Raw genomic sequence first — 27,600 nt, forward strand, 5'->3', positions numbered from 1 at the left:
CGCCCGGCCGCTCCCCGCGGGCTCCGCTTCCGCCGCCCAAACTTTTCTCCCGCGCGTCTCCCCGCGGCGGCCGCCTGCCCGCGCGCCCGCCCCGCGCATGGGTGCCCCGCCGCAGGGGGCCTGACCCCCGCCTCCCGGTCCGCCCGCCGCGCCATGGCGGCCCGCGCGCCCCCCGCCGCACCTGCGGCCGACGAGCCGGGGGGTCCGGGCGGCCCCCCGCGCAGGAAGAAGTCCCGCTCCGGCGCGTCCGGCCTCCGGCGCGCCTTCAGCTGGCTGCGGGGCAAGCGGCGCAAGAAGAAGGCGGCGGGGGCCGAGGGCGCCGAACCGGCCGCCCCCCGGGCCAAGAAGGCTGACGACAAGGCCAGGAGGGCCAAGGGTAAAGGCCGAGGTAAGGCGGCCGGGCACCTGGGCTGCGCGCCGGGCGGCGCCGAGGGTGCGGCCAGGGTGGCTCCGCCAGGGGTCCGCGGCGCGTTGGAGGGGTGAGCCTCTAGGCACTGGGGCGGGGGGGGGGGAGCGAAGAGCCCGGGGCTCAGCCCGAGCACCCCGATTCTGCGCGCCCCACCCCGCCAGCATTTCCCAGAGTCAGCCGGGCCCCGTACTGGAGAGAAGGGACCCCCGGCTGGGGCAGGAATCTCCTGGTTTAAGCAGGAAGTGCTGGCAATCTGGCTCTTGGGACGGTGAGGCAGTCCCCCTCCCCCAGGCTCACCCAGGTTCTGCCCTCTGCTGAGTCAGGGGGTCAGAGACTTGGCTCTGGCCTGGGGCCCATGGGAGAGGCAAGTGGCCTTGCGTCTCTGGTGGGGGTTCCTCCAGGTCTGGAAGGTCAACTGCACTCAAAAGGTGTTTCAGCCCCACAAAGGACCCAACGTGGGACATAGCATGCTTTAGGTTCTTAACTGTGTTAGCTTTTCCCACCTGGCTCCCCTCACCACTCCCCTGGTCCAAACCGCAAACATCCACCTCCTGGGGTGGTGAGCTCACGGATGAGAACGAACCATGGCGCCCCTCCCCATCACTTCTTCCCCCAGGCCTGGTAGAAACATGCCAGTGGTGGAAGCCTGCTTACAGATGGGGGAAACTGAGGCCCAAATTAACGGAGAAGCTGTATCTGGGCTGTGACGGGTACTTAAAACACAACAGCCAATTCCCTGTCTGTGGGCTCTCCGGCCTGATGGATGGGCAGCCTGAGGGGAGGTGGGGAGGGGGGGGCGGATGGCTGACTTGGCTCATCCCTGCTGGGGTCACTTTTCTTTCGGGCACTTGCTTGGTTCTTTTCTCATTTCCCCCCTCTGTTTCTGTCTCCCGTTTGAGGGGTAGGGCATGAGTCTCTGCAAGAGGGTGGGGCTCCCTTGGGGCTTGCCTTGCTCCGAAGTCTACCTTCCCTGTGGCTCCTGCTGCAGTGCCAGAGGTGAGGAAATGGCGGTGTGTGCGGGCCCATCCCATCTGTGTTTACCCTCCCAGTGTCCTTTAACCACCTCCTCTGCAGGAGAATTAGAAGGAACATTTGAGGGGTCAGGAAGAGGGTGAAAAGCCTCTTGTGTGATTGCATCCGGCCTGATCTTCCTTTTGGATGAGGGCCCTGCTCCCCTTTGGCCCAGGCACAAATAGAAGTCAGGGTGCTGGGGCAGGGATGGCTGGGCCAAGCCCTGAGGGAGGGTTTGGGTGAAGGGTGTTTCCAAGGGCTCTGTACTCCCAACTGGATGCCCGAGTCTGTCCTAAGGCTGTCCCACTGGGATTCGGTCTGAAGTCATCCCCCTCTCAAGAGGGCTTGGGTCAGAATTGCAGCAGGATGGATTGTGGTCAGACTGTGAGGATTGGAGATAGAAAGCTAGTGGTGTACCCCAGGGAAGTGGACCCTTTTCCCCAGAGACCAGCCTGGAGGCAGGGGCTGGGAAAGCTGATCCTATAAGTCCCTGCTCCAACCTCCTGGGGTATATCTGTCATTGCTTCAGTGGCTAGGCCTCCCCCTGCGTTGTGTTTGGTATCCAGTAGCACTGGGCTTTCTGGGCAGCAGTCGGCCTGATTTGAGCCCACGTGCATGGGAAACACCTCCCTGCCCCTGGCTGTTGTTTCCCCAGGTCTGGGGGTGGCCCTGGGTATGACTGGAGGAAGTCCTGCTCCATTTTGCTCCAACCTCCTATTATTCCAATTGTTTCCTTGTCACCTGCCTGGCCCAACTTCTTTTCTGTTTATGAAGAGAAATGAATCCAATCTCTCTAATCTCCACTGGCACTGCTGATCAGGAAGGGGAAGCCCAAAGAAGGCTTAACTATTTCTGGGGAAAATGTTCAGAATGGAGACTGGGGAAAATGGGAAGGAGGAATATACAGAAAATTCTTGAGAGGTTAGGAGCTTTTGCTGGGAAGCTCCCCCATCCCAGTCTCTGAACCAGAGACCCAGAGATGCAGGTCATGGCTCCCCTAATCTGACTCCACTACAGTTAAGATGGGGAAACTGAGCTTAGAGTAGAATTTTGAGCACTTGTCTTCCAGGACTGCCCTGCACAGACTTAGAAAGAAAAGAGAGGAAATCTGACAATTATTGATTATTCTGAATGTGCCAGGAGCCCTTTATCCATTATCTCATTTGAGCCCATTTGCAGATGAAAAAATATTTGAGGCTCAGTGACAGTGAGTGCTGAATTTGCCCAAACTCGGATTTGAACTCAAACCATCTGCCTCTCCAACCGGTACCATTTGCATAAATAAGACATACAGGTGGGACATAGACCGGGGGTTAAGGCTTAAAGATCTTTTCATCCAACCCATTCTACAGAAGGGAAAAGGTCCAGAGAGAAATAAGGGAAGTTGACAGAGTGGGAGGAGTATGAGAGTCAGGCAAATAAGAGTCCAGATCCTGGCTCAGTTGCTCGCAAGAAGACCTGTGATGTTGGGCAGCAACTTCTCTGTGGTCCCACTGATTCTATTACTGGCTCAGGGAAGACAGGGGACCTTCTCACAGGGGTGACCCTCTGGTTGGACGTTGCCTTGGTGGGTTTGTGACTCCAAGATTTCTGTCTCTGTACGATTCTCAAACAAAAGAGGGGACGTGAAAATTTTGCGAAAGTGAAGTTACCACAAAAATGCAAAGGGTCGCTATTAATCACCTGAGCTCTAAGGACCCAGTCAGGAGGGAATAGGCTCAGGGCTGACAGGACAACTCTGCTGCCCCTCCCAGGCTATGTGACACCCGCAGATTATTAAACCCCTCTAAGCCTCAGTTTCCTTATCTGTAAAACAGGGATAATAAATCCTGGCTTTACAGGGGTGTTTCAGGGACCCAATTAGATAACAGCCATGCAAGTGCTTTGTGAAGCTGTGGAGAAAGGTCTAGAGGGTAGCAAGTTTCTGCGGTTGTGATGCTGAGGACTTGGACATTAGCTGATCCATGTTTGGAAATCCACTCTTGGTTACGCCTCAGATACCCATGGTGGTAGTGGTGATGATGATTGAGGTGGGAGCCACAGAAAGAATCTTACCTCTGCCCAACAAGAGGACTCAGGCATAAGAAAAAGTAAACAAATAAGAAGCCATATTTTCCAGAAATATCACCTGGACTCCAGACAAGTATGTGGGGAGGAAGTGTTTCTGGGACAGATGCCAGGACTGGAGCCCAAATAGATAATCAGGGGAGGCTCTCTGCAGGAGGTGAGCAGCATAGAAGAGCAGGGTGCCGGCGAACTTGAAGAAGTAACAAGAAGGCTGCTCTCTGGCAGACCCCGGGTGGGCATCTTTATGAGTGTGTTCCTTTGTCCTCACAACAGCCTGAGAGGTGGGCAGTTATTACCATTTATAGGGGAGAAAATAGGTCACTCGGCTTCATTCATTTGAAAAAGACCTACCCTTTACTATGTAGTGTCAGGCACTGTTCAGGGTAACGTGGATACCTGGGACAAGACAGGCAAGGTCCCCACCTGCATGGAATGACAGAAGCACTCAGTCGGCCTCCAGAGGCCACAGTCTCCAAACAAAACAGTATGAGGCTGGGTGTGTTTCTGACTCTGGAGAGGAGTACATAGGAGGATGTAGCCCTCCCAAAGAAGGTTACTCGCGGGCAGTGGACAGTGGCCGGGTGGGGAGTGGGATCATTCTTGGGATCAGAGTTAGAGGACTTCAGTACTCAAAGAATTCAGGAGCCACCTTGCCGAGTCCAGCAGACTTCACCTGAAGAACTCTGGCCACTCACTCAGGGAGAACTGCCCTTGGTGTGGGGTTGTGGAGAGACTCCTGAGTTTGAGTTGTGCTCTGTACACGTTCTGTGGTACCCCATGGTGGGCCACACATGCCCCGTCTTGACAAAGATGGGGTTTCATGGCCTCTGACAGCCTCTCTGGCTCTAGAATCCTGGTTTAAGGATGGGCTGGGGCCATGAGGGTGGGAGCTATGCTCAGGAAAGGAGAGGCTGCCTTTTGGCCGGTCATGTACAAGACATTGGGACCGAGTGGCCTAAGATATTATAGTAAGGAGGGCCAGGAGAATAGTGTGAATAACGCCATCTCTCTCTGCTGAGGAAGGGGCCTGAGGAGCTCCAAAACAAAGTCAGGACCCTAAGGCACTTTGGGTAATGGACACTTTGCCTATCTAAGGACAGGAGAGTGTCTGTTTGCTTTTCAGTAAACACTCTATGTATTTCCACATTCTGTGCCATTGCAGTCAAATGCTCTACCCCTGAGCTATACCCCCTCATTCTGTGCCATTGCATGTGCCGTCTCCCCTACTTAGGGTGTGCATATCTTCACTTCTCTATCCACTGAACTCCTGCTCATCTCTCAAGGCCTGGCACCAGTGTTCTCATCTCTGTGATGGCCCCCAGGGAACTTACTGCCTCCAGACTAGAGCAGGGTGCTTAAGGGATTTGGAATTGGACAGTATATGTTTTTCTGGCCACCTTCTTGGGTAGGACATCTCAGTGTCCTTAGCCTGGGGCCTGGACCAATTTGTTAGGGGTAGGTTTCTCTTTGCTGTGGGATACGGCCAATGGGGGAGTGACTTCCTTAGAGGAATCTGGGACCACCTCCTCCAGGCCCCTGTGAAGGGATGGGCATTATCTGCCTTGGGCCCAGATGGGAGAGGGTGCCTCACTATTGTATTTCAAAATATTGATTAAGTATTTAATATTGGGTAATAAGTACCTATACTATGTGCCAGGCATTGTTCTGGGGATGAATGAGAGACAAGGTCCCAGTCCTCATGAATCTCACAATCTGAGGGAGGAACCAGACACGGAACAGGTAATGAAGGGTCAAGAAGTGTGACAAAGGAGGGAAGCACAGTGATCCCAGGGGGAGATCAGGGACGGCTTCCCAGAGGAGGTGACATGTAAACAGAAATGGAAGGATGAAAGGAAGCTGGAGTTGAGGGATTTGCAGTGCTGGAATCAGGCAAGGTGCCTGCAAGGAGCTGGGGCCAGCTGCCTGTCTGGGTTCTGTGGGTTGCAGGAATCACCATACCTCATAGTTTTGAACACCCTGAGGGCAGGACTGGGTTGATGGTCCTTTCCCTCTGCACTGCCCAGCACAGGGCCTGGTGCAAAGTGGCTTTGGGTAATAGCTAGGTGATCTGATATGGGCCCCAGAGCATGGGCATCTGTGGATCCTAGATGCTCAGAGTTGATGGCCTGAGATGCCGCAGGCTGCCGTAATGGCACATACAGATGGGCAGCTGAGGCCCAGAGGACTAAGTGTCTTGCTCAAGGTCACACAGCCAGCCAGCATTAAAGGTGGAGCAGGAACCCTCACCTGCCAGGCTGACCTTAGCTTCCCTACTCCTTTGTTCAGACTTCAAATGGAAAATCCGGCCCCAGAGAGGTGCCTCTACCAGGAGTGGGATGAGATGAGCAGGAAGCTGAGTCCAAGAAGGGCTCCACCCCCTCCCTTACCTCCAACACCTTCAGGGGCTCATTCCAGCTGCCTCTCCCTCTCCCTCCTGATGGAGGCCTCAAATCCCCACCCATGGCACACATCCCAGTGTTCTGGAAATCCCCTTCGGGCTAGGATGGGCCCTCCCCCCACTATTCTGTCCATCTCCTGCCCCTGAAGCAGGGCTGGCAGCAAAGTTTGCTGAACTGGGGTGGCTAAGCCCGGTGGCCAGAAAAATCTACACTCTTGTCAGAAAAGGACAGAGGGAGAGCCTCCCCTTACCCAGCTGTCCCCTGGAAATCCCCTTCTCCCCAAACCTCAAAGCTGCCTCAGCTGCTCCTGGCCTGTCACATGCCCATGAAAACTAATGAGAGGAGGCATTGTATATTGTTTGGGCCACCGTGACGGTGGTGGGGCAGGGAGAGCAGGTATCCACACCTCCACCTTCTGTCAACATACCAGCGTACCCCAGCATACCCCACGGCCACCTCTAGGCCCTTGGCTGACTTGGGGGAGGAAGTAAGTTGGAAGCAGGTTGGAAGCAGCTACTACGGGCCGGAGGGGTGGAATCGCTGTTGGGTCTCTCCCATTAGTATACTCCACTGTCTCTGTGCTTTTGTGTTTACTGCCCCCAGGGGCTGGTTCATCAAGGGCTGTCAGCCCTACTCACAAGGTGCCCAGCCCTGTGATTGGCATGGAGGGGAGACAGACACAGCTCAGCTTGCAAAGGGTTTAAACCCCAAATTTTCTGGCACAGTGCATAATTCCCAGGAGGCTGCTGCTGGGGTCTGCTCCAAACAGGGCCCCCTGTCTGCTTAGGACACCCCTCTCCTCCAAGCCTCTAGCTAGGCGAGGTCTTCACCATGGTTCAAGAGAGTCACCAGGCGCTCAGCCCAGTGTTGTGGTTTCTAGGAGTTCTGGTCTTCCATACCGGCTACGTCTTCCCACAGTCCTACCCCAGGCTCTCTCATGCTCTTGGCTGTGGGCAGTACTATTTCTCCAGGATCCTGGAGCAAGCACAGCCTCTGTAGTGAAAGAACGTAAGACTGGGACTCTCCTGCCGGTGCCTCTTCACCTTTCCCAGTACTTAAGTGACATCATCACCACCTTCCTCCGCATCAGCGGGCCAGCCCCACCGTCTCTGCCTCCACCAGGTCCTGTTCAACACCGCACAGCAGACGTGCTGCGTGCCCGACACTGTGCTGCGTTTGGGGTTACTGAGAGGAGGGAGGCGATCAGTGTCCCCGAGGAACTTGTTTTCTGGTTGGAAAGGGAGATACCACAACAAGCTGTTGTCTCGAGACGAGTGTTGGAATGGTGTTGCAGAGGGTGCTGGGGGGCCGTGAGGTGTGATCAGTTCTATCAGAGTGCAGCACTAGTGCCTGTGGGAGCACAGAGGGCTGAGCTGGGGGAGGAGGGCTGCAAGGAAGACTTCCTGGAGGAAGAGACTGTCCAGCGGGATCTTGAGGAAAATGAGGAATCTTCCAGGCAAAGGTGGAAGAGGAAGAAGCATGTGGGAAGGCTTGGAGGTGTGTATGGGTGTGTGTGTGGCAAGCAGTTTTGTGCAGCTGGAGCTCTGATGAGGGGTGTGGTGGGAGATGAGTTGACCTGGGGGCCGGGCAGTTACTGCAAAGCCTCCTGCAAAGGCCAAGGCACCTGCTACACTCCAGACGTCCTTTGAAGTTCTTTGCATACACCCTCGCTCAGCTTATGTCAAGAGATCTGGACGTTACCCTTGAGTGTTCTCTTTGCTCCTTCATACCACCTTTCTCCTTTATGGGCCCCATCTGTAAATTAGGGGAATCGGACTAGCAGATACTCCGAGGTCTCCCAGCTTTGACGCCAGGACCCTCTTCTCTGCAAAGCGGGAACCTGGTGCACACATCTTGGTATATAGTGTATGCGTGATGAGTGGATGAATAAAATATAACCCCTCGGGGACTGCACTGTTGTTAATCGCAAACTCTTAGCAAGGCATGGACCTGAAGGAGGGTGGGGCTTGACTCCCCAATTTTGCAGGGAGGGACAGGGTGCCCTGGAGCCAATGGGCATAAGAGGCAGCTTGGTGCAGTGGACAGGCTTACCCAGGTGGCAGAAAGGATGAGCAATATGGGGATTAGAACTGAAGGCTCTGGACTTCTAGCCCAGCAGTCTCTCTGCTACACCATGCTGCCCCTAGTAGGAGAGACAGGGCAGAGCAATGGCAAAGGAGAGTCACTGCCTAGGCTGCTGAGCCCTGGGCACAAGGGCGTTTGTGAGGACACAGAGGTGAGGATAGCCTGGCGGCCTGGAAGGTTTTTAGAAGAGGTGAAGTGAGGCCTAGGTTTGAAAGATGAAGACTTGTATAAGGGGAGATGAGTGGGGGGCACACAGACATGAGTGGCCTCACATGTTTACCTACACACTCCATTACTTACACTCACAGACACAATGTGACAGAGTCTGCCACAGTTACGTAGGTGGATACACAAAAGCGCATATCCAGATGTTTGAAAACAGACTCAGTGATGTGGATAGATGCACACAGATGATTACACAGAGGAACCCACACGTTCAGGGTCACAGGTATGTACACAGGTACACAACTACACAGCCACATTCAAGCATACAGTTACCAATGCCCAATTACATGCCCTCCTTCAAGGTTATGCAGAGGTACAGATAAACAGTAGGGGTAGTAGCATGGATCAGTGGGTATTGGAGTCAGTCTGGGTTTGAGTCCTAGCTCTGTAGCTTACTGATGTTTGACTTTGGGCTAGTCATCTGACTTCATGGAACCCCTATTTCCCCATCTGTAAAACGGGGATGATAAAACTACCTACCTTATAAAATTGTTTTGTGGCATGAAAGCAGTTTATCAGAGTGCCTAGCACATAGTAAGCGCTATATAAAAGGATGCTGTTATTGAAACACTATTAAGACAGAAATACAGTCAGATCGATACATGTGTACACACAGGCACAGAGACAGGAGATACACACACAGACACGTGACACTCACGGGGTGGTGGCTGGTGGGCCCCAGCAGCAGCGGGGCTCCGGACCCCCCTTGTCTGGAGACCTGGCCCTCGTTCTCTGGGCGCCACTGCAGTCCTCAGAGAGGCGGCCGCTGGGCTGAGAGAGCTGGCGACCCGCCTGCCCCACCTGGACACGCCGGCCTTTCCCGAGCGCTCTGGGTGGGGTGGCTCAGCTGGTCTCCCAGGTCCCGGGAGGGGTGGAGCCTACGGGACGCGCGCCAGGCCCCGCCCCTCCACCGTCCCCGCCCCCGGCCCGGCCATTGGCCGCAAAGCCTGGAGGCGTGGCTGAGCTGGGGCTGGGGGCGCCTGCGGTGGCCGCCCGCGCGTCTCTCTGCTTCCCTCCCGGGGCTGCGGGCCCGGCGGCCGGGCTGGTTGGGCTGCGCTAGGGTTTCCGCGCCGGCTCCCGCGCCCGCCATGGGCAACTCACACCACAAGAGGAAGGCCCCCAGCGGCCCCCGGGCCCGCAGCTTCTGGCGGTTCGGGCGGTCGGCGAAGCGGCCGGCAGGTAGGGGCCGGGGGTGGGGGCGGGGCAGGCGGGGAGGAGGGTCTCCCTGCCGCAGCCGCCGCCACCGCTGCTGCCCCCTCCCGGGGCTTGGTGGGTGTGAGTGTGGGGGGCCGGGAATCCCCCGCACAGACCCCACCCCTCACATGCGCAAAGAGACACGCGTACATGCGAATACCCACGGGCGGGCACACGTCCATGTTCACAATTTACACAGTCACACACAACACCCACTCAAATGTACGGACATGCAGACGCAAAATCACATACACGTTTACACCCACAGCGTCGTTGTAGAACGCACAGACCCTGAGACAGGTACATACACCTAGGTATACGGTTTACACAGCCACAGGAATTATACCACACGCGCAGATTCGCACACTCGCACACACACATCAGTCATGTAGGTACAGTTGCCCAGCGTCTTAGGCACATAGATGTACCCACGGGTTCAGAACTGCACAACCAACCAGACTCCCACACTCAGGCTCAAAGACCGACCCTAAGGCACTTTTACACACACACACACACACACACACACACACTCACACTTGTTAGCCCCCAACGGGCTGAAAGTTTGCAGGAGGGACGGGAGACAAAGGTGCAGGAGAGAAGCAGGAAACCAGGGGGCTGGAGACTATGGGCCGCCTCCATTTGACGTGATTGGGAGTTGGACTGGTTCTTTGGGCTCTCTCCCCACCCCCACCTGCGTCGCCGCTGCCTGCCGTCCCCCTTCCCCCTACCCGCGGTTCCCGTGGTCGCTGCCGCATGTCCCCCCTTTCAGTGCAGCCACCGAGCTGGAACGCAGCCCTTCCCGGCGTGCTGCGGGATCCCTCCGCGGGTCACATTCCAGCCTCCAAGTGGGGGGTGGGTGGAGGGGGAGAATGGAGAAGGCTTCCAACTCTAGGGTTGGGAGATAGGATTCCTGGTTTCCCCCAGCAGGTGCGACAGTTCAGGGTATCCCCCAGAGTCCCAAGGGTTGCTGGAGGAGGGGCTGTTGAGGGTGGCCAGTTCCCTTACCTGGTGAATCCAGAGATGGGGTAGGGGCTGGGGGTTAGATCTGCTTTTCCCCCTGAGGAAGATAAGGGGATCTCCAACAGAGGCAGGTATTCCTTCTGGCCTTTGGGAGTGGAAGAATCTTGGAGAAGGTGGGGTGGGGTTCCTTTGGCCGCGGTGGGAGAATCCACCCATGTCTTCCCAGGGTGGCCCACATTCCTAGAGGTTCTGAAATGAGCCTGATGATCTCATCCCTCCACACGGGGGCAGGGGGTGACAGATAGAACCTGTGCTGGGAATTGGGGGGTCTGGATTTTCACTGTGACTCTGGTATGGGCTCTGGTGACCTTGAGCAGATTGCTTTCACTCTTCTGGACCTCCTGGCTCCCACGGAAGGGCCTGTCTGTGAAATTAGGGGGGCATAGCTTAGGCGACTTCTGGGACCCTTACGGTTCTGTCTAGCCATTTTATGGATAGAGAAGGTGGGCTTGTCTAAGGTCATGTGCTAGTAGCGGTTTGAAGAATAACAGTGATGATCAAAATAACAGTAGGAAAAGGGTTAATTATGTTCTGGTAGACTCTGAGGATTCCTCAGAAAGCGGATTGATGAGAGACTCCAGGACCCTCCAGTAGTCTCCCTGTCCCAGCAATCCTGAAATCCATCTGACTACCTGTCTCTCTTAGATTTTGCACCAAGGGGTGGAGCTGGGGCTCTTCCCCTGCTTTCCCGTGGCCACTCTAATCTGATGGTTTCCTGAGAACCAACTGTGGGTGCTGACTTGTGACCATTTGTGGTAGGAGAGAGAGAGAGATGAGAGGACTAGGTTTATAGTCTCTTGCCCACTAGTCCCTGTGCTCTTACAGTTCCTGCTGCAACTCAGGCACCAACCAGGCTTTAAGGTGGTCCTAAGAAACCAGAAAGCAATGTCCAGACAACAGAGAAGTAAGTGTGGGGGCTGAGGAATATTCAGAAGGCTTTTGGGTTGGGGCTAGTTTTAGAAAACTGGAGAGATGGTCTTAATTTGGTCTTCGAAGAAACTACAGGGTTGGAGGGAGTCCTGATTGTTGATTGAATGAGAGAGAGATGACCAGGGATGCTCTTCAGCTCTGGGAAATGGCCATGAACAAAGGCAAGAGTTGAACCTGAGCATGGAGGCTGGAGAGAAAACTGGTTGAGGCTTCTTCCTTGTGCCTGGGAAGAGAAATTCCATTGTGAATGCAAACTTCAATCCCTTTGGTTTTACTTGTGCTGAGGATTGTTAAGACTTCCTCAGCCTGGGCCTCTGCCCAGGTATGGGACTGGGGTTTGAGTACTTATCCATTTGATTCGTTTGTGAGAGGATGAGGGAAAGGATGCAAGGCAAGCAGAGAGGGCAGGAGTCTGTAGACCATAGGGAGCCAGTGAAGGTGTTTGAGCAAGGGAGGAGCCTATGAAAGTGTTGTGTTGGGAAGATGGCGCCAGAACAGGGCAGGTGCAGGCAGGACAGGTTGGGGGGTGGAGCAGTGAGAGTGGAAGCTCAAGAGAGCAGTCTGGAGGCTGTTGCAGTAATCCAGGGGAGAGGTGGTGAGGTGAGGGCTAGGGACAGGGTGGGGGCTGTGGGAGTGGAGAGGAGTGGCAGTTGCAGACACACCGAGGAGGAGGCGGCAGAAGTGATAGGACCTGGGATTAATCAGATGTTGGGCGTATGGGCCAGAGAGGGCTGTGGAGGCTTAATGCTCCAGGCTGCTTTGCTGGGGGGGTGGGGGGGTGGGGGGGTGGTGACAGATAATAACTCAGAGATAAAAATGAGGTTCTGTGCTAAACCCTTTCATCAGTTAATTCATTTGTCCCCCAACAGGTATAGAAATAAGCTGTAAGCCATTATCCTTCCCATTTTACAGATGAGGAAGCTGGAGCTCAGAGAAGTGAAGTCGCTTGCCCAGGGCCACTCAGCAAGGAGGTAGCTTTGAGATTCAAACTCAAGCCTATCAAATTTTAAAGACTGCGCCCTTAAACAGTTTAGGAATAGATGGGTTCCTTCTTATGATTGAGGGGCCTGCAGGTCCTCTGGGCAAAGAAAGCCCGAGGCCCTGGGGGTTTGGGGAACACAAGTGGAGGAAGCACTGTGGGAGAGGGGCAGGGGTTGAGGACAGAGCACCGAAGCCCCGCCAAGGGCTCAGAGAGGGAGCAGGTGAGAAATGGAAGGAGAACTGAGATTCAAGGAATGGCTGGTCCATTGGATCAATGCCCTTGGATGAAAGGGAATGGTAAGGGTGGACAGGGAGAGGCCTTCTCACTGCTGGAAAGATACTAACCTGCTGGGATTGTTTGGCCTTGGATCTCAGGAATCCAGCCACACCCCCGTCCCTCCCCAGGCCCACTGGCGTCTGGTCTTGGGACGTTTGGGGGATTAGTGAAAGATGTGAATTGGGAGTCCGGGAGCATCTCCCACCATACCACCCTCCTCTTTTTTTTTTTTTTTTTTAATTTTTTAACATTTATTTATTTTTGAGAGAGAGAGAGAGACTGAACATGAGTGGGGGCAAGGAGCAGAGAGAGGGAGACTCTGAAGAGGGAGACTCTGAGCTGTCAGCACAGAGCCCGATGCCAAGCTTGACCCCAAGAACCGGGAGATCATGACCTAAGCCAAAGTCGGATGCTTAACTGACTGATCCACCCAGATGCCCCTGATCCTCCTCTTTTTCCCAGACATTGTACTGTCAGGTTTATACACAGCCACCCCCTTCCCCTGCCCCCGTGGGATTTATTGTTTCCATCTTGCTGATTGGGAGATTGAGGGAATAGACTAAGTCATTGGTGGAGTCAGACCACCTGGAATTCTTTTCATCCCTCCCGCCGCCTCTGTACTTGGAGCACCAGGGGTCTTTGGTAGGTCCCACAGCTGGGAAAAGTCCTGTTCCTCTTACTCACCTACCCCCCCAGCTTCTCCCTACATCTCCTCCCCCTTCCTGGGAGAGATTGTGACCAACAGTGTGTCTGGACTTGGTTGTGGAAGCCTTGGGCTTGCAGACAAGGGGCTGGCCCAGCCTTCTCTGGTCGCAGGGATCCCCACCCCCCCGCTGCTGCCCCAGGCCCTGACCCAAAGTGGGGGACACTACCCTCCTAGGGGCAGAGCCCACATGCTAAGGGACCTTTAGAGATCATTTCTCCGACCCTCCCATCTCATAGATGAAGAAACTGAGGCTCGGAAAAGGGCACGTACTGGCTCAGCATCATGCTGCAATTGAGGGGCAGTGAGAACTCAAACCTTGAGGCTCTTGACTCCCAGGGCCCTGGGGTCTCTGGTCTGGGCTTGGAATTCCCTTCCCTCCCAAACAGGAGGATTAGGACTAAGTCACTGAGGAGCTGATAGGGAACTCTTGTTAAAGTGTCCCTTATCAGGCTTTATCTTAATAATGGTCCTTAAGGCCACTTGGGATTTGAAGAGAGCTCCGGAAGTGGGTGGGAGTGGAGGCCTCTGGTGGCATGGGAAGAACAGGATTTTGCAGCCAGTCAGAGCTGGGTTCACACACCCTGAGTCTGCCAGTTACTAGCTGTGTGACCTTAGGTAAGTCACTGACCCTGAGGGAGTGCCTCTGTATGGCAAGGGGGATTTAGTGAGATCATGTGTGTCTCAATCAGTTGGTACTATCAATACATGTGAGTTTATTATCCTGTTACCAGTAGAAAGGCAGAGGGGCCTGAGAGAGACCTTTACCCACCCCTACACCCTGGAGAGGCAGAAGCTCCCTTGAGGACCACACTTTGTGTTCACACTTGGTTGTGTGGCTTTGGCTTTCCCAGCTACTCCATGAGGTAGGTGTTGGTCCTTTACAGATGAGATTGAGGCTCAGAGAGGCTGATTCATTTGTCCAAGGCCTCTAATCCAGGCTTCCTGATTCCCAGGCTTTTCCCCTCTTGACTTCATCGTGGCTGCCTCTCCGCCATATATAAGGTAGGGATAATTGTGCCTTGAAGGAACAAAGGAAAGGGTTTTTGGAAATTGAGACTCGCACCCTGGCCCAGAGAGATTATTATGTCATTGTCAGGAGCAGATACTGACCCGGAAACTCATTATGACATTTATTAATATTATTGTAGCTAATTCCTCCCTGCACTACTGCTGGTTCCTGCAGCCGCCTGAGGCATGGGATCCTCCTCTCCTTGTTGGGGCACTCCCTGCCCCCCCATATTTACCTTAAAACCGGCCTGTCAGCTCTGCAGCTCTGCTCTAGGGCGGGGCATCCCACTGAGGGGAGGGAGGAGGGGGATTTCCCTTCTGCAGAAGTGGGGTGCAGAGCTCCCCCTCTTTGGGCAGGGTCTGAGGCTGCATGCAGCCCCCCTGATCCCTTAACTTCCTCGGACTTAGGACCATTGCAGTGTTTGGAGTGAGACCCAAGTCCCAGTGTGGGCTCAGCCAGTTCCTGGTTGAGTGACCTTGAGCAAGTCACTTTCCCTGGAGCCTCCTTGTGCTCTTTGTGAAAAGGGAAGTCAGACATACCTTCCAGGTTTTTTGTTGGGTGTTCTGTGAGACTGAAGAGAAAGAGAAACTTCCACATGAAGGTTTTTGTTATACTCATTTCCCTTTGTCTTGGAGAATAAAATCTCCATACGTTCTGGGTTCTGCTCCTATTGGAAGGCCCTGGGTTGTTCACCAGTACAGAGGGGCTTAGGACCTCTGAACACCCTGAATCCTGGCTCCCGGGCCTGGCCAGTGGTCAAATGTGGTGGGGGAGCGGGGTCAGGCCCAGGCCTGGAGGGCTCCAGCTCCTGAGTAAGGCCACCTGGGCAGCTGTTCCCTCCCCCCCCGTCATTCCTCTCCCCTGAGTCAGGCCTGCCTGGCTGTGGGCGCGCCACCACCCCCGCCCCTTGCTCTGGAATGGGGCAGGTTGAGGCCTCACCCCATGGAGGATGTTGCCAAGACAGTGTGTACGCATGCGCACAAATGTGCCCTTGGCCTTGGGGGTTGGGGGCTCCCTCCCCCTTTCTTCCCTGTCCCCAAGCTCAGGAAAGCCCCACAGTGGTGGGTACATGCACCTGCCTTTGTGTACACACAGCCACCTGGCTGGGCCCTGCGTGAGTCTGCGGTCCTGCTCCTGTGTGAGGACACGGACTAGGGTGGCCTGGGTGTGCTTTGTGGACGTGGTCCTGCGAGCACCCACCTGTGTGTGGGGGGGCCCAGTGGGACATTTTGGAGGTGCAGGCACACATACTTCTGCTGGTTGGACTATATCTGAGCTCACGAACTTGCATGTGTGCTTCCTGGTGTGCCCTTCACGTTAGGGGGTGTGGCCGAGAGCAAGGTGTCTTCTCTGATCCAGGAAGCTTCCTTCCTCTGGCAGGTGGGGGAGGAGGGGAGGCGGAGGCTGCAGGCTGAGCCAGGAGCTTCAGCCCCAGACTGCACCTCTGGACTGTGCCAGGGCAGAAGGCTCTAAATACAGCCTTGGGCAAGGTCCTTCCACTCTCTGGGCCCCAATTTCTTTGTGAGGTCCCTGCCCTCCACTGGAGACTCTGGTTGCTGAGCTCCACCCTAAGCAAGTCACAGGTGTGTGGACCCGAGCCTTGCCTTGCCTTGCGAGGCTCAGAGAGGCCTCAGGCTCTGGCCAAGCTGTGGGTGTGGGGGGAGGGGTGTTGCTGGAGCAACCAGATGTTATCAAGTGTGAGAGCCTTGGATCCTCTGGGACTTTGCAGCTGTGGCCCTGACTGCCAGCTTGGGCCTGAGACCTTGAGCTGATGTTCCCCCATGCCCTGAGTGGAGCTCAGCCCTGAGTTTCCTTGGTTAGCGGGTAGCTGAGGATGACTGTGTCCTGTGTGGGTAAAGCCTTCAGTTTTGGAGCCAGCCAGGGCTTGGGAAGTCACCTAGCTCTTGGAGCCTCACAGGCCCATGATCAACAATGGGAGAGAATCCTCGAGAACCTGCCTCCAAGGGCTATTGTAAGATCCAGGAGGGCAGAGACTGCCTTCCCCCAGCACCTGGCATTAATCACCCTACAAGTATGAGGCCTATTGCTCTTCTCAGTCTGAGTGGGACTAGTAAGGGGGCAGGTGAGTCTGGCCTCAGAGAGGGAAGAGGGGAGGCTGTGGCCAAGAAACTTCGAATTTCTGGGGATGAGAGGGTCCCTCAGCCCTTGTTCAGAGGGGAGATAGGGTTTGTAGCTGGCATGGCAGACAGAGCATAACTTTTGGATTCCAGTTGTCCTGAGTGCAAATACCACCTTGCCCTTTCCCAGCTTGCCCCTTCTAGCCTCCATTTCGTCATCTGTAAAATGGGGACAAAAGGGCCTATTTCCAGGATGCCTGGGTGGCACAGTCGGTTAAGTGTCCAACTCTTGATTTCTGCTCAGGTCATGATTCGAGGTCGTGAGGTCCTGAGGTCAAGCCCCACATCGGGCTCCACACTGGGCTCAGAGCCTGCCCAAGATTCCCTGTCCCACTCCCTCTGCCCCTTCCCAACTATGACAGCATTTTTTCTGTCTCTCAAAAAAAAAGTGCCCACTTCTTAGGATTGTTGTTGAGATTGAAGTGATTTGTGGATTTACATACTATCCAGCTGCATAAAAGTTTTTTTTCTAGAGAGCAAGGGCTCATCCTCTGAGTGGTCTGAGAGGTGGGGCAGCGAATGGGGAAGGGGCTGCAGAGGGGTCTTGCAGCATGAGAGCCACTGTGAATTCTTAGATCCTTAGGGGCTCAGAGAGAAAGGTGTGGTGAGAGAGGGGTGTCCTGAGGTTAAGTTTGGGGGACAGCACTTCACAGACTTTCTCTTCCACCTTCTCAGCTACTCTTCTTGGAGTTGCCCAGGGGATCTCTTAACACTGTTCCCACCCAGTTTAACCTTCATTGTTGACCTCCTGGGGCTCTTTGAATAAAAGCCAGACTCTGCCATGGCCTACCGGGCCCCACCTCGACCTGGCTCCTGTCATTCTCTCCCTTGCTCACCGTATTTCAGCCCCACTGGCCTCCTTTCTATTCTGGGAGACAACTCCCCCCCCCCCCCCCCAACTCCTGCCTCAAGGCTGACACTTGCTCTTCTGTCCCTAGGGCTCTGTGCCCAGCACTTGCCCTGGCGGGCTCCTCCTCCTTCAAGTCTTGGTTCCAATGTCCTTTCCTTAGAGAGACTTTCCTTGATGCCTCTTATAGGCACCCCCTTCTCTATCATAGCTTCCCAGTCTTCACTAATCTAAAATTATATTGTTAGTCTACCTCATTCATGTATTCATCAAATGTTTATTGAACTCACAGTATGTGACAGGCACTGATTTAGATGCTAGGGATGTACTGGTGACCAAGACAAAGTTCTCCATTTGCTATAGCTCTCAATACTAGCTCGATAAATACTGCTGATTGAATGAATGGGTACAACTGTCTTATAAAGAGGACTTATTGGCCTTGTTTCCATTTGAGGTCATGACTTGTGTGTGATGGAGCTGGATTTGAACTTGAGCCCGACTTCCCTCCAGTTCCCTCCTCCCACCTTCCACTTTTACTGCCCTCGGCTGTGAGCTGGTTTCTTGGCTAGTTCTGTTCTCCCTACCTGGTGATTCATCAGAGTCACCAAGTCACAGAGTGAGGCCAGTGGGAAGGATCCTGGGCTGGAAGAGCAGGAGGGGGACGATGAAGCCTACCGCTGCTGTGTGACCTTGGATAGTTCATAGTGCTTCTCTGGGCTGCTTCCACCTGACCAAAGTGGGAAGAAAGTCCCGAACATACACAGGAGGAGTTGTTCCCACCGGTTCTGCTCTGGGCATCTCCTTGGCTTCCTAGTACTGTGTCCTGGGCTGTGTCCCAGCGGCTTTCGCCTGTGAACTTGCCATCACAGGCAGTTCTGGGCTGCCTGGCTGCTCCACCTCTGAGTTCCTTCCCCAGGGAATTACCCTCACCAGCCAGGAGGACTTGGGGATCATGCCAAGTGTATTTTAGTGGCTCTTCCACCCACCATCTGGCAACTGGGACCCCTGCCATAGCTCTGGCCCCTGACGGTTTAGTAAAGGACTTGGGGACGGGTTAATGGTCTGCTCCTGGGACTGAGTGTCTTCAGCCCTGCTAGTCATACTCTCCACCAGAGCCGAGCATCTGCAGACTCGGGGCCTCAGTTTCCCCATGAGAATCTGGGATGGTTCTTGCTACGGCACTCCACTTGAGGGGCGGGGTCGGTGGGTGGGCGGGACCAGTGGCGCAGGTGGGAGGAGGACCTGGAGAGCAGCCCCTCCCCCTCCCCTGCCTGGCGCTGGCTCTGCAGCTGGGCGGGCGACTCGCACCACTCGGTGCTGGGTTACGGTGAAGGCGGCGCCCGGCGCTCCGGAGAGGTCGGAATAGGGGACGGCCCGAGTGGCGCCCGCAGTCATGGTGGTGTTCCTGGGCCGCCGCCTTCCGGTGCTCCTCGGGCTCTTTAAGAAGAAGGGTGAGTGGGTGTGGCTGGGGAGGGGGAAAAGAAGGACCCCGACACCTCTATTTGCCAGAGCCTTCTGTAAAAAGGGGATCAAAGCCGGGGAAGGCTAATGGGTGGGGGATGGGGGCAGTAATGAGGCCAGACTACCCTGTCCTCCCCTGTGCCTTTGTCCAGCGGCTTTTCCGCTGCCTTTGTCTGGGCCCTGCTTGGGTTTGGGAGGATGGATCCAGATGTCTCTGACCTTGAAGCCTGCAGCCCTTGGGTGAGACTGCCTCCTTTCAGGGGTACCCACACTGTACTGGGTACATCCCAGTACTTCAGTTCTGAGAGGCAGGGCACCCTCTTCCAGGTCAATCAGCATGTGTGGAAGGATGGGATGTGGGGAGCAGAGAAGAGAGAAAAGTAGTGCCCCTGGAATTTGGGGCGTGATCATTGAAACGCTGTTTAGAGGCCAAGGTGGGGCCCCTAGAGAAGTTTTGGAGGGCGGGGTCTATGCCTGCTTACTGCTTCTCTAGGAACTGGGCTTTCAGGCCTGGATTAAGACATGGGCGCCATGGTTTATCGGACTTTCGCCGGGGGTGTTGGGGGGGGAGGCGGGCAAGCAAATGTCCTTGGTTGGAGTGTGGTCCAGGTGTCCCCTCTGGGAACCTGGAGTTTAGTCTTGGCTCTGATTTGCTGGATGACCGTAGGCAAGGCCTTTCCATCGATCTTGTTTCCCCAACTTGTAAAATGCAGGGATTAGGTGAGACTCATCGGGATTGTTGGGAGATTTAGGAGCTCTGACCTTGTAGGGTTCCTGCAGGTTCCCTGGGCAGGAGCTGGCTGTTGAAGAGTGGGCCAGGGAAGAAGAAATGGGCAGGTGTCTGAGCTGAAGACCCTCATCCTGGGGCGTGGCCCTTTAAAGGGCTTGTTTTGTTCCTGCCCCTCTCTACAAGGTGCTGCCAAGGTCACATGACCCTCCCAGCGCTTTTGCTTATGTTGTGGGTTCCATTTAAAAGGGGGGCTGGGGCTGCAAAGTGCTGACACAGCCCCCTATTCCCAGGATTAGATGACCAGCTTCCCCATGGGCGGGGCCTGTAACAGGATCCTTTGTAATGGATCCCTGGCTCCTTTGCACCAGGGGTTGGGGCCTCCAGGAGAGAGGGATGCCTGGGACTGTTCTCCCAAGAGAGGCTGGAGTTGCCTTGTCTGGGGCTAGAGGGGCCCGGAGGAGGGCCTTCTCCCCTCCCCTTCTTTCCTCTAAGGGATAGTCACATGGGTGAGTAGGGGACATAAGAGGCCATGTCCCTTATTTGTCCCTCCTACCAGGACTTCTGGGAATTCTGGTTGTGACCTCTGAAAGCCCACACCCTTTCCTAGTGTCCCACAGTGTCTTCCTGGGCCTGGGCCAAGGGGGTGTTTGAAAGGGGTGGTTTTTTTTCTGTAAAGTAAAGCTCGGGGTGTGGAGACAAGACAATGTATTTGCTACGGGCTATGTGTATACAGGGTGCCTTACATCGGGCCCTGTGTGACATGTGGATACACAGTCGTGTATGTACTTGGGTATTGTTTGTATATGTACAGAATGGGAACTGTAGCTGTTGTGTATAGACCTAGGGGCTGGCTGTGTTCTCTGGGGGCCCCTGTGTTCAATGTTGGTTCCCAGATGTGTTTATACTGGGATGCTGTTTGTGTATGTCCTGAAGCCTGTGGGTGTTGTGTGCATATATGGTGGGCTTGTGTGCCCTGGGTATGGGGAACTTTGTGTGGTGTGGGTGCTCAGATGTGTACTCTTGGGTACAGTTTGCGTATGTGCATGGGGGCTCTGTGTATCGCGTGTATAACTCAGAACCGTGGGTTGTGTCTACAGATTGGGGGAAGCAGGCCTTGCATGTGTGTGTAGGGACCGTGTGCAGTCTTGGGACTGGGGGTGTGTTGTGGTGGAGCCTGTGCATCCCCAGGCCTCACTTCTCTTCCTCCTCCGTTCCGCTAGGCTCTGCCAAGGCTGAGAGTGACAAACGTCTAAGTGTGGGGTCCGGCCAGGGGCCAGGGTCTGTAGTGGATGAGCACCAGGACAATGTCTTCTTCCCCAGTGGGCGACCGCCTCACCTCGAAGAGCTGCACACGCAGGCCCAGGAGGGGCTCCGTTCCCTCCAACACCAAGGTAGCCTTCACTTCCCCTCCAGTATCCCTCTTAGCTCTCCAAGGTCAGGGACCTAGCCCGACACACCTTTCTGGTGTCTTCCAGAAAAACAGAAACTGAATAAAGGTGGTTGGGACCATGGAGACACCCAGAGCATCCAGGTGAGCTCTGCCCCCAGCTCAGTCCTGACTCTACTTTTCCCTTCCTGCTGAATCTCTGGCAAGTATGTCTTTGAACCCTTTTGGATCTCAGTTTCCTTTTTGTATCACGGGGGGCTGGACTAGATGACCCCTCAGGGCTAGTCCAGCTGATAACCCGTTCAGTGCTAGGTGAAGCTGGGGAGAATCCAAGTCAAAAGTTCCAAAGGGAAGCCCTGAAGAGGCAACAGCAGAGGCCCACGTAGGCCTCTGGGATGTCTGAGGCCAGGGCCTGATCTCCTTCTTCCCTCAACAGTCCTCCCGGATGGGGCCAGATGAAGACAGCATCTCTTTCTGCAGCCAGACCACATCCTACACGGCTGAGAGCTCCACAGCAGAGGACGCTCTCTCCATCCGCTCAGAGATGATCCAGCGCAAAGGTGTCTGCTCACCAGCCAGGATTCCCGGCGGGGGAGGGGGCAGTGGGCACTACCTCGGTCCCAGCACCTGCTCCTTGCCCCATTTCCTCTTCATCTGGCATTTCCCAAGGCTCTGTGAGTCAGTGAATCCAGGAAACACACTATCCTGCGTTTTTTTTGGAGACTCACCATGCACATTAACTGCAAAGCAGGACAGTTAGGAGTCAGGAAACCTGGGTTTGAGCCTGGTGTTGCTGCTTCCCAGCTGTGTGACCTTGGGCCAACCCTTAACCACTCTGATCTTTGGTTTGATGTTTTATAAAAATGAGGTTAAGAGTACTTACATTATTGGAATGAGTGCCAAGTGTTCAGCATGCTAACACATAATAATTGTTCACTAAGTGGAAATTATCACTGGAAATTATCAGCCTTCTAGAAAAGAAGTGTTTAGCTTTGTTTAACCTAGCTTGGCCCACGCCTCCTTGATTATGGAAATCTTTTTTTGCAGAGCACTGATTAGTGATTCCACAGAAGTAGTGCTCTGCAAAATGTGTCCTGAGACCTGCTCTAACGGTTTCTCTCCCCTGGACTGGCCCCCAGGGTCCACCTTCCGACCCCATGACTCATTTTCCAAATCGTCCGGGAAGTCGGGGCGGCGAAGGCGCGAGAGGCGGAGCACGGTGCTGGGACTGCCGCAGCACGTGCAGAAGGAACTCGGTGAGCCTGGCGGGGAGGAGGGCAGTGGTGGTGAGTCGGGAGCTCTGGCTGAACCCTCCGCTGACCCCCCTGGTCCTCCCTGTCCCTCGCAGGTCTGCGGAACGAGCGTGAGGCACCAGGTACCCCTCGGCCTCCTGGTCCTCGGGATGCCGTCCGCATCCCCACGGTGGATGGCCGTCCAGCGGGCCCGGCCTCAGGGACAGGGGCCCGGGTGTCCCTGCAGGCGCTGGAGGCACGGGCCCAGGCTGGTGCCGAGGCCGAGGCCATGCTGCAGCGCCACATCGACCGCGTCTACCGGGATGACACCCTCGTTGGGCGGTCCACAGGAGTCCGGCCCCCGCCAGTGACACGGCCCATGTCCTTAGCGGTGCCCGGACTGACAGGAGGGGCAGGGCCTCCAGAACCCCTGAGCCCAGCCATGTCCATCTCGCCCCAGGCCACCTACTTGTCAAAACTGATTCCGCATGCTGTCTTGCCACCCACGGTGGACGTGGTGGCCCTGGGCCGCTGCAGCCTGCGCACACTGAGCCGCTGCAGCCTGCTCTCGGCCAGCCCGGCCTCTGTCCGCTCGCTGGGCCACTTCTCCTCGGCCTCCAGCCCGCGGCCCCGCAGCCGCCATCCTTCCTCCTCCAGTGACACCTGGAGCCACTCTCAGTCCTCTGAGACCATTGTGTCTGATGGCTCTACCCTCTCCTCTAAGGGTGGCTCTGAGGGTCAGCCCGAGGGCTCTCTGGCTAGCAGTAGCGCGGCACCCCCTCCCCAGGCGGGCAGTGGGAGGGGCTCTCCCAGCGGGGGCAGCACCGCCGACGCCTCCGACACTGTCAGCGTTCGGAGCAGTGGGCAGCTGTCCAGCCGGAGCGTGTCCCTCCGTAAGCTGAAGAGGCCCCCCCCACCTCCCCGCCGGACCTACTCACTCCATCAGCGGGGCTCAGCAGCACCCGACGGGCCCTTGGGGTTGCCGCCCAGGCCTGAGCGGAAGCAGCAGCAACAGCTGCCTCGGCCACCCACCACTGGTGGGGCAGAAGGGACGGGGGCAGCTCCGTGTCCCTCCAACTCAGCAGGCACCTGGGTGCCTGGCTTGTCTCCAGGTGGCTCCCGGCGTCCCCCACGCTCCCCAGAACGGACGCTCTCACCCTCCAGTGGGTACTCGAGCCAAAGTGGTACTCCTACCCTCCCTCCTAAGGGTCTAACAGGGGCCCCTGCTTCCCCAGGCAAGGCCCAACCCCCTAAACCAGAACGTGTCACTTCCCTTCGTTCCCCTGGGGCCTCTGTCTCTTCTTCCCTCACGTCTCTATGTTCCTCATCCTCTGACCCAGCCCCCTCAGACCGGTCTGGTACACAGATGTCGACTGCCCTGGGTGACAGGTTTGCCATACCTCCTCACCCCAAGGTGCCCGCCCCTTTCTCCCCACCCCCTTCCAAGTCCAAGAGTCCTAAACAAGCTGTCCCCGCTCCTGCCACTCCTGCTGTGGTCCCCGGGCCGGTCTCTACTGCTGATGTGAGTCCCGAGCCCCCACCAACTCCGCAGACCTCCCTGACCCCGCCACAGGAGTCACCCAGTGCCCCCAAAGACCAGTCACCCCCACCGTCCCCACCCCCATCTTATCATCCTCCCCCCCCACCCACTAAGAAGCCTGAGGTCGTTGAGGCCCCAGCTGCCCCAGAGACTGCTGAGGAGCCCCTCCAAGACCCCAACTGGCCCCCACCCCCGCCTCCTGCACCGGAGGTGCAGGACCTTTCCATGGCTGACTTCCCCCCACCTGAGGAGGCCTTTTTCTCTGTGGCTGGCCCTGAGCCTGCAGGCCCTTCAGGCCCCCCAGAGCCTGTTAGATCCCTGGCTGCTTCATCCTTCTCAGTTGCTGTCTCTTCCCAGAGCCAGCTTCACGGTTCCCCAGACCCTCCTCCGGCTCCACCAGCCCCACCTCCAGCTGGTTCTGTCTCGGGGCTTTTGGCCAAGCTCCCACGGAAGGAACCGGTGGGCTGCAGCAAAGGCAGCGGGGTTCCCAGGGAGGATGCTGGCGCACCCCTGGTCACGCCCTCGCTCCTGCAGATGGTTCGGCTGCGCTCTGTGGGCGCTCCTGCGGCTGCTGCAACCCCGGCCTCCGGGCCGTCAGCCCCCCAGAAGCCGCTACGAAGGGCCCTGTCAGGGCGGGCCAGCCCAGCGCCTGCCCCCTCCTCAGGGCTCCATGCTGCTGTCCAACTCAAGGCCTCCAGTCTGGCTGCCAGCAAGGACCTTGCGAGTGCCCAGCCCAATGGACCGCCTGAGGTGGAGCCACGGTCTCCCCAGTCCCCTGCCTCTATGGCCAGCTTCATATTCTCCAGGGGCACCAAGAAGCTTCAGCTGGAGAGGCCAGTGTCCCCTGAGACCCAGGCTGACCTCCAGCGGAATCTGGTGGCCGAACTTCGGAACATCTCAGAGCAGTGGCCACCCCAAGCCCCAAAGAAGCCACCTAAAGCTCCCCCACCCGTGGCTCGCAAGCCCTCTGTGGGAGTCCCGCCATCCACCTCGCCCAGCTTTCCTCGGGCTGAGTCCCTTACTGCTCCTCCCACCAACGGGCTCCATGCTGAAGACAGGACTAAGGGGGAGCTGGCGGAGAATGGAAGTGTCATGCAGCTGGTGGGCCTGGAGGAGCAGAAGCTGGGCCCACCTGGCTCAGGTATGGTGGATGGGGGTGGGGGTGGGTCCCCATCACTGGTGTTGGGAAGCAGGTGTCTGAAGTCCCACTACTGGGAATTTGTTACTGGATCTTTAAGATTTCCCTGGTCTCGGGCTGCCTGGGAAGGGTGAGCGATCGCCGTTGATAAGCTAGTGAAGGAGCATGGTATGTTGGGCTTTGAAGTCAGACCTACTGAGTTTGAACTCCAACTTTGCCATTTTATCTACCCATCCTGGCCTTAAGTTCCTCACCATAAAGTGCAGGGCAATGATGCCTACATTAGCATGTCAGAGGTATTGTTTGTAAAACATCTAGCTGGTGCTGCTGGCATCAGTCAGTTGAGGAGGTGAGGATGTGCCTTGGGCTCTTAGTAGCCAGAACTAAGCCAAGAGGCCCCTTGCTGAATGTCCCTTCTTTTCCCCCTGCCACAGACCCACAGAAAGAGCTGGTCTGACCGCCAGGCACCTCACTGGCACTGCTGACCCATCCCAGGAATACAATCTCAGGGACCTGAGCAGCTCCAAGGATGAGACGATACGGCAGACACTTAACCTAGTAGAGAGGATGCCTGCAGCCTTAACGTTCACAGCCTTCGATATTTATGCAAGCCTGGTGTTGATCCTGCCCTCCAAGTCATCCAGCTCATGCCTTTTCCTCCCTGGATGGATTCCCCTCTGGCAGCTGCTGCTTGTCTTGGCCTTAGCCTCATCTTGAAGGAGGTAGCTGGTGGGAGTGGGTGGCTGCGCCCCCTGCTGGCCCTGAGGCCACACGGTTGGGAGGAGAGCGCCTCACATGAATTTTTCCTTCCCGCCCCCCCCCACCATGTCCAAATCATGCACATACTGTAGTCCAGAATCAAAGCACTTTTGACAAGTGGCTGCATGTCCATCCTCCAGGGCCCATGAAGCCTCATTCTAAGGGCCTGTTTACATGGCAGCAGCATCAGTCCCTGGTAGCCAGCCCATAGCTGGGACCAGTCTGCTCCCTCCGATCCAGTTTGCTCATTTCCTAGTTCTTGGAGGTGGGCGAGTCATTGTATTCCCACAGGTTTCTCCAGGCTGGAGGTAGGAGCGGGGCTGTGGAATTCCAAAGCACAAAAGGGGCAGCAGGGGTTAGCCCTCCTGTGCCTCAACTGACCACCAACCACCTGCCTTCCAGTTCTGCCAGGTGCTCCATGCAGGGGACAAGAAGTGGGGACTGCCTGGGCCCAAATGAGGGAGGGAGAAGAAGAGAGGAGGTCCACAGGCTCTGTCCTCAGAGAGTGGGAGGACAGAACAGGGAGGCCTCTCAGCGGGCACTTGGTAATGCCAAGCATCTGCCCCCTTGTTTCACTTGATCAGGTTGGGGTGGGCAGGCAGGCGCAACACTTCAGAGGCAGGAGCCCATGGGCTGTGGCAAAGCTGTGTCCCTTTCAGCTGTGCAGGAAGCCCTGAGGGAGGCGGGTGGAGGGTCTGGCCAGGGGAGCGCTTATTTGGGCAGTGGGCCCAGACCTGGCCCTACAGATTACATTCTCTGACCTTTCTCTTTACTCGGTGCATGTTCTTTCTGCAGCTGCCTTTCAGCACAGGTGGTTTCACTGGGGGGAGCTGACGCTGAGTGACAAGGATGGGAAGGAAGCCAAAGGTGCATTCTATTCCAGACTCTTCCCTAGTCAGTGAAGGGGGTTCAGTGCTCCTAGGGAGCAGGCTGGGCGATTGCCCCCTGGCCATCAGCTTCTGCTACTGAGGTCTCCTCTAGGAATTTTAATGACCTATTTTCAGCCTGTGCCTCCTATCTAGGTAAGCTGGCTTCCCCACTGGCCCCGGTGCCTCCCTTCACAGTAGTGTGACTGCCACCAGGGCCATCCCTTCTGGCCTGATCCTCCTTCCTCAACAGTGACTTGGGCTCGAGGAACCTCACTTTTAGCTGCTTCTGTGGAGAGGCTGAACCCCTCCCAGAACCAGAGCTGGGAACACAGGGGATGTGGTACGAGAGCCCAGGTTCCTGGGGCCCTCCCTCACTGCGGTCTTCTCCCTGTGGCTGTAAACCAGCGTTCTGTAAACCAAGGTTTCCCTTGCCCTTTGGGTAATGGAGAGCGGCTGCTGGGTACATGTCGCACCTGTCCAGTGAGCCGGGGAAAGAGGAGAGTCAGTCAGTATGCACTGCTCTGCTCAGAGCTCCTGACAAGCCCCCTGGGAACCAAGACCAGGCCAAAGCCTCCACGAAAGAAACCTGGCCCTGGCAGCAGCCTTGGAGCTGTTGGAGATGGAGATGGGAGGGAGCCCAACTTCTGTGTCTCTTCCCCGCCCCCCTCCCCCCCCCCCCCCCCCCCCAACGTTACTTGAGCTCCTTATCCTCAGTTAGAATCTTCTGAGCTTGTTTCCCCACTGGGTGGGACAGAGTACAAAGGAGAAGGGAGGATCTAGAAGAGGCAACCCTTCTTTGTCCTCTGGGGTAAATGAGCTTGACCTAGTGCAAATGGAGAGACCAAAAGCCTCTGATTTTTAATTTCCATAAAAATGTTAGAGAGAGAGAAGTATATATATATATTTCTTTAAATTTTTGAGTCTTTGATATGTCTATACAAACAATCCATTCCCTCTGCCCTGAAGCCTGAGTGAGACACATGAAAGAGCTGTGTGTGTGTGTTTCATTCAAAGGTGTTAATTAAATGATTAAAACGTGGCTGTGGTTTGCTGTTTCTTAATGGAGGGACAGGGTGGTGGTCTGGGCCCACTATTACGAGAGGATGTTCTTTCTGCCTCCTGTAAGCACTGGACCCCAAAGTGGGCCTCTTCTGCTTTTATCACGAAGAAAAAGTCAAAGTGTTGG

General features: G+C 56.0%; 1 protein-coding gene across 5 annotated transcripts; it reads left to right on the forward strand.

Annotated features, from left to right (window-relative positions):
* Positions 1–27,453, forward strand: KIAA1522 (KIAA1522 ortholog). Of its 5 annotated transcripts, none has more exons than XM_045476539.1 (7): positions 1–388; positions 20,710–20,880; positions 20,965–21,020; positions 21,313–21,436; positions 22,016–22,132; positions 22,225–24,789; positions 25,221–27,453. In XM_045476539.1, the coding sequence occupies exons 1-7, from the start codon at positions 154–156 to the stop codon at positions 25,241–25,243; spliced, it is 3,291 nt and encodes a 1,096-aa protein (XP_045332495.1). In that variant the 5' UTR covers positions 1–153; the 3' UTR covers positions 25,244–27,453. The 5 variants fall into 5 exon arrangements, with proteins under 5 accessions (XP_045332495.1, XP_045332497.1, XP_045332496.1 ...); XM_045476541.1 differs by lacking the exon at positions 1–388 and adding an exon at positions 1,220–1,405; XM_045476540.1 differs by lacking the exon at positions 1–388 and adding an exon at positions 9,166–9,375.
* Positions 27,454–27,600: the final 147 nt, after the last annotated feature.

Source organism: Leopardus geoffroyi, chromosome C1 (genome assembly GCF_018350155.1).
Source record: "Leopardus geoffroyi isolate Oge1 chromosome C1, O.geoffroyi_Oge1_pat1.0, whole genome shotgun sequence".
In the NCBI taxonomy this organism is placed as follows: Eukaryota; Metazoa; Chordata; class Mammalia; order Carnivora; family Felidae; genus Leopardus; species Leopardus geoffroyi.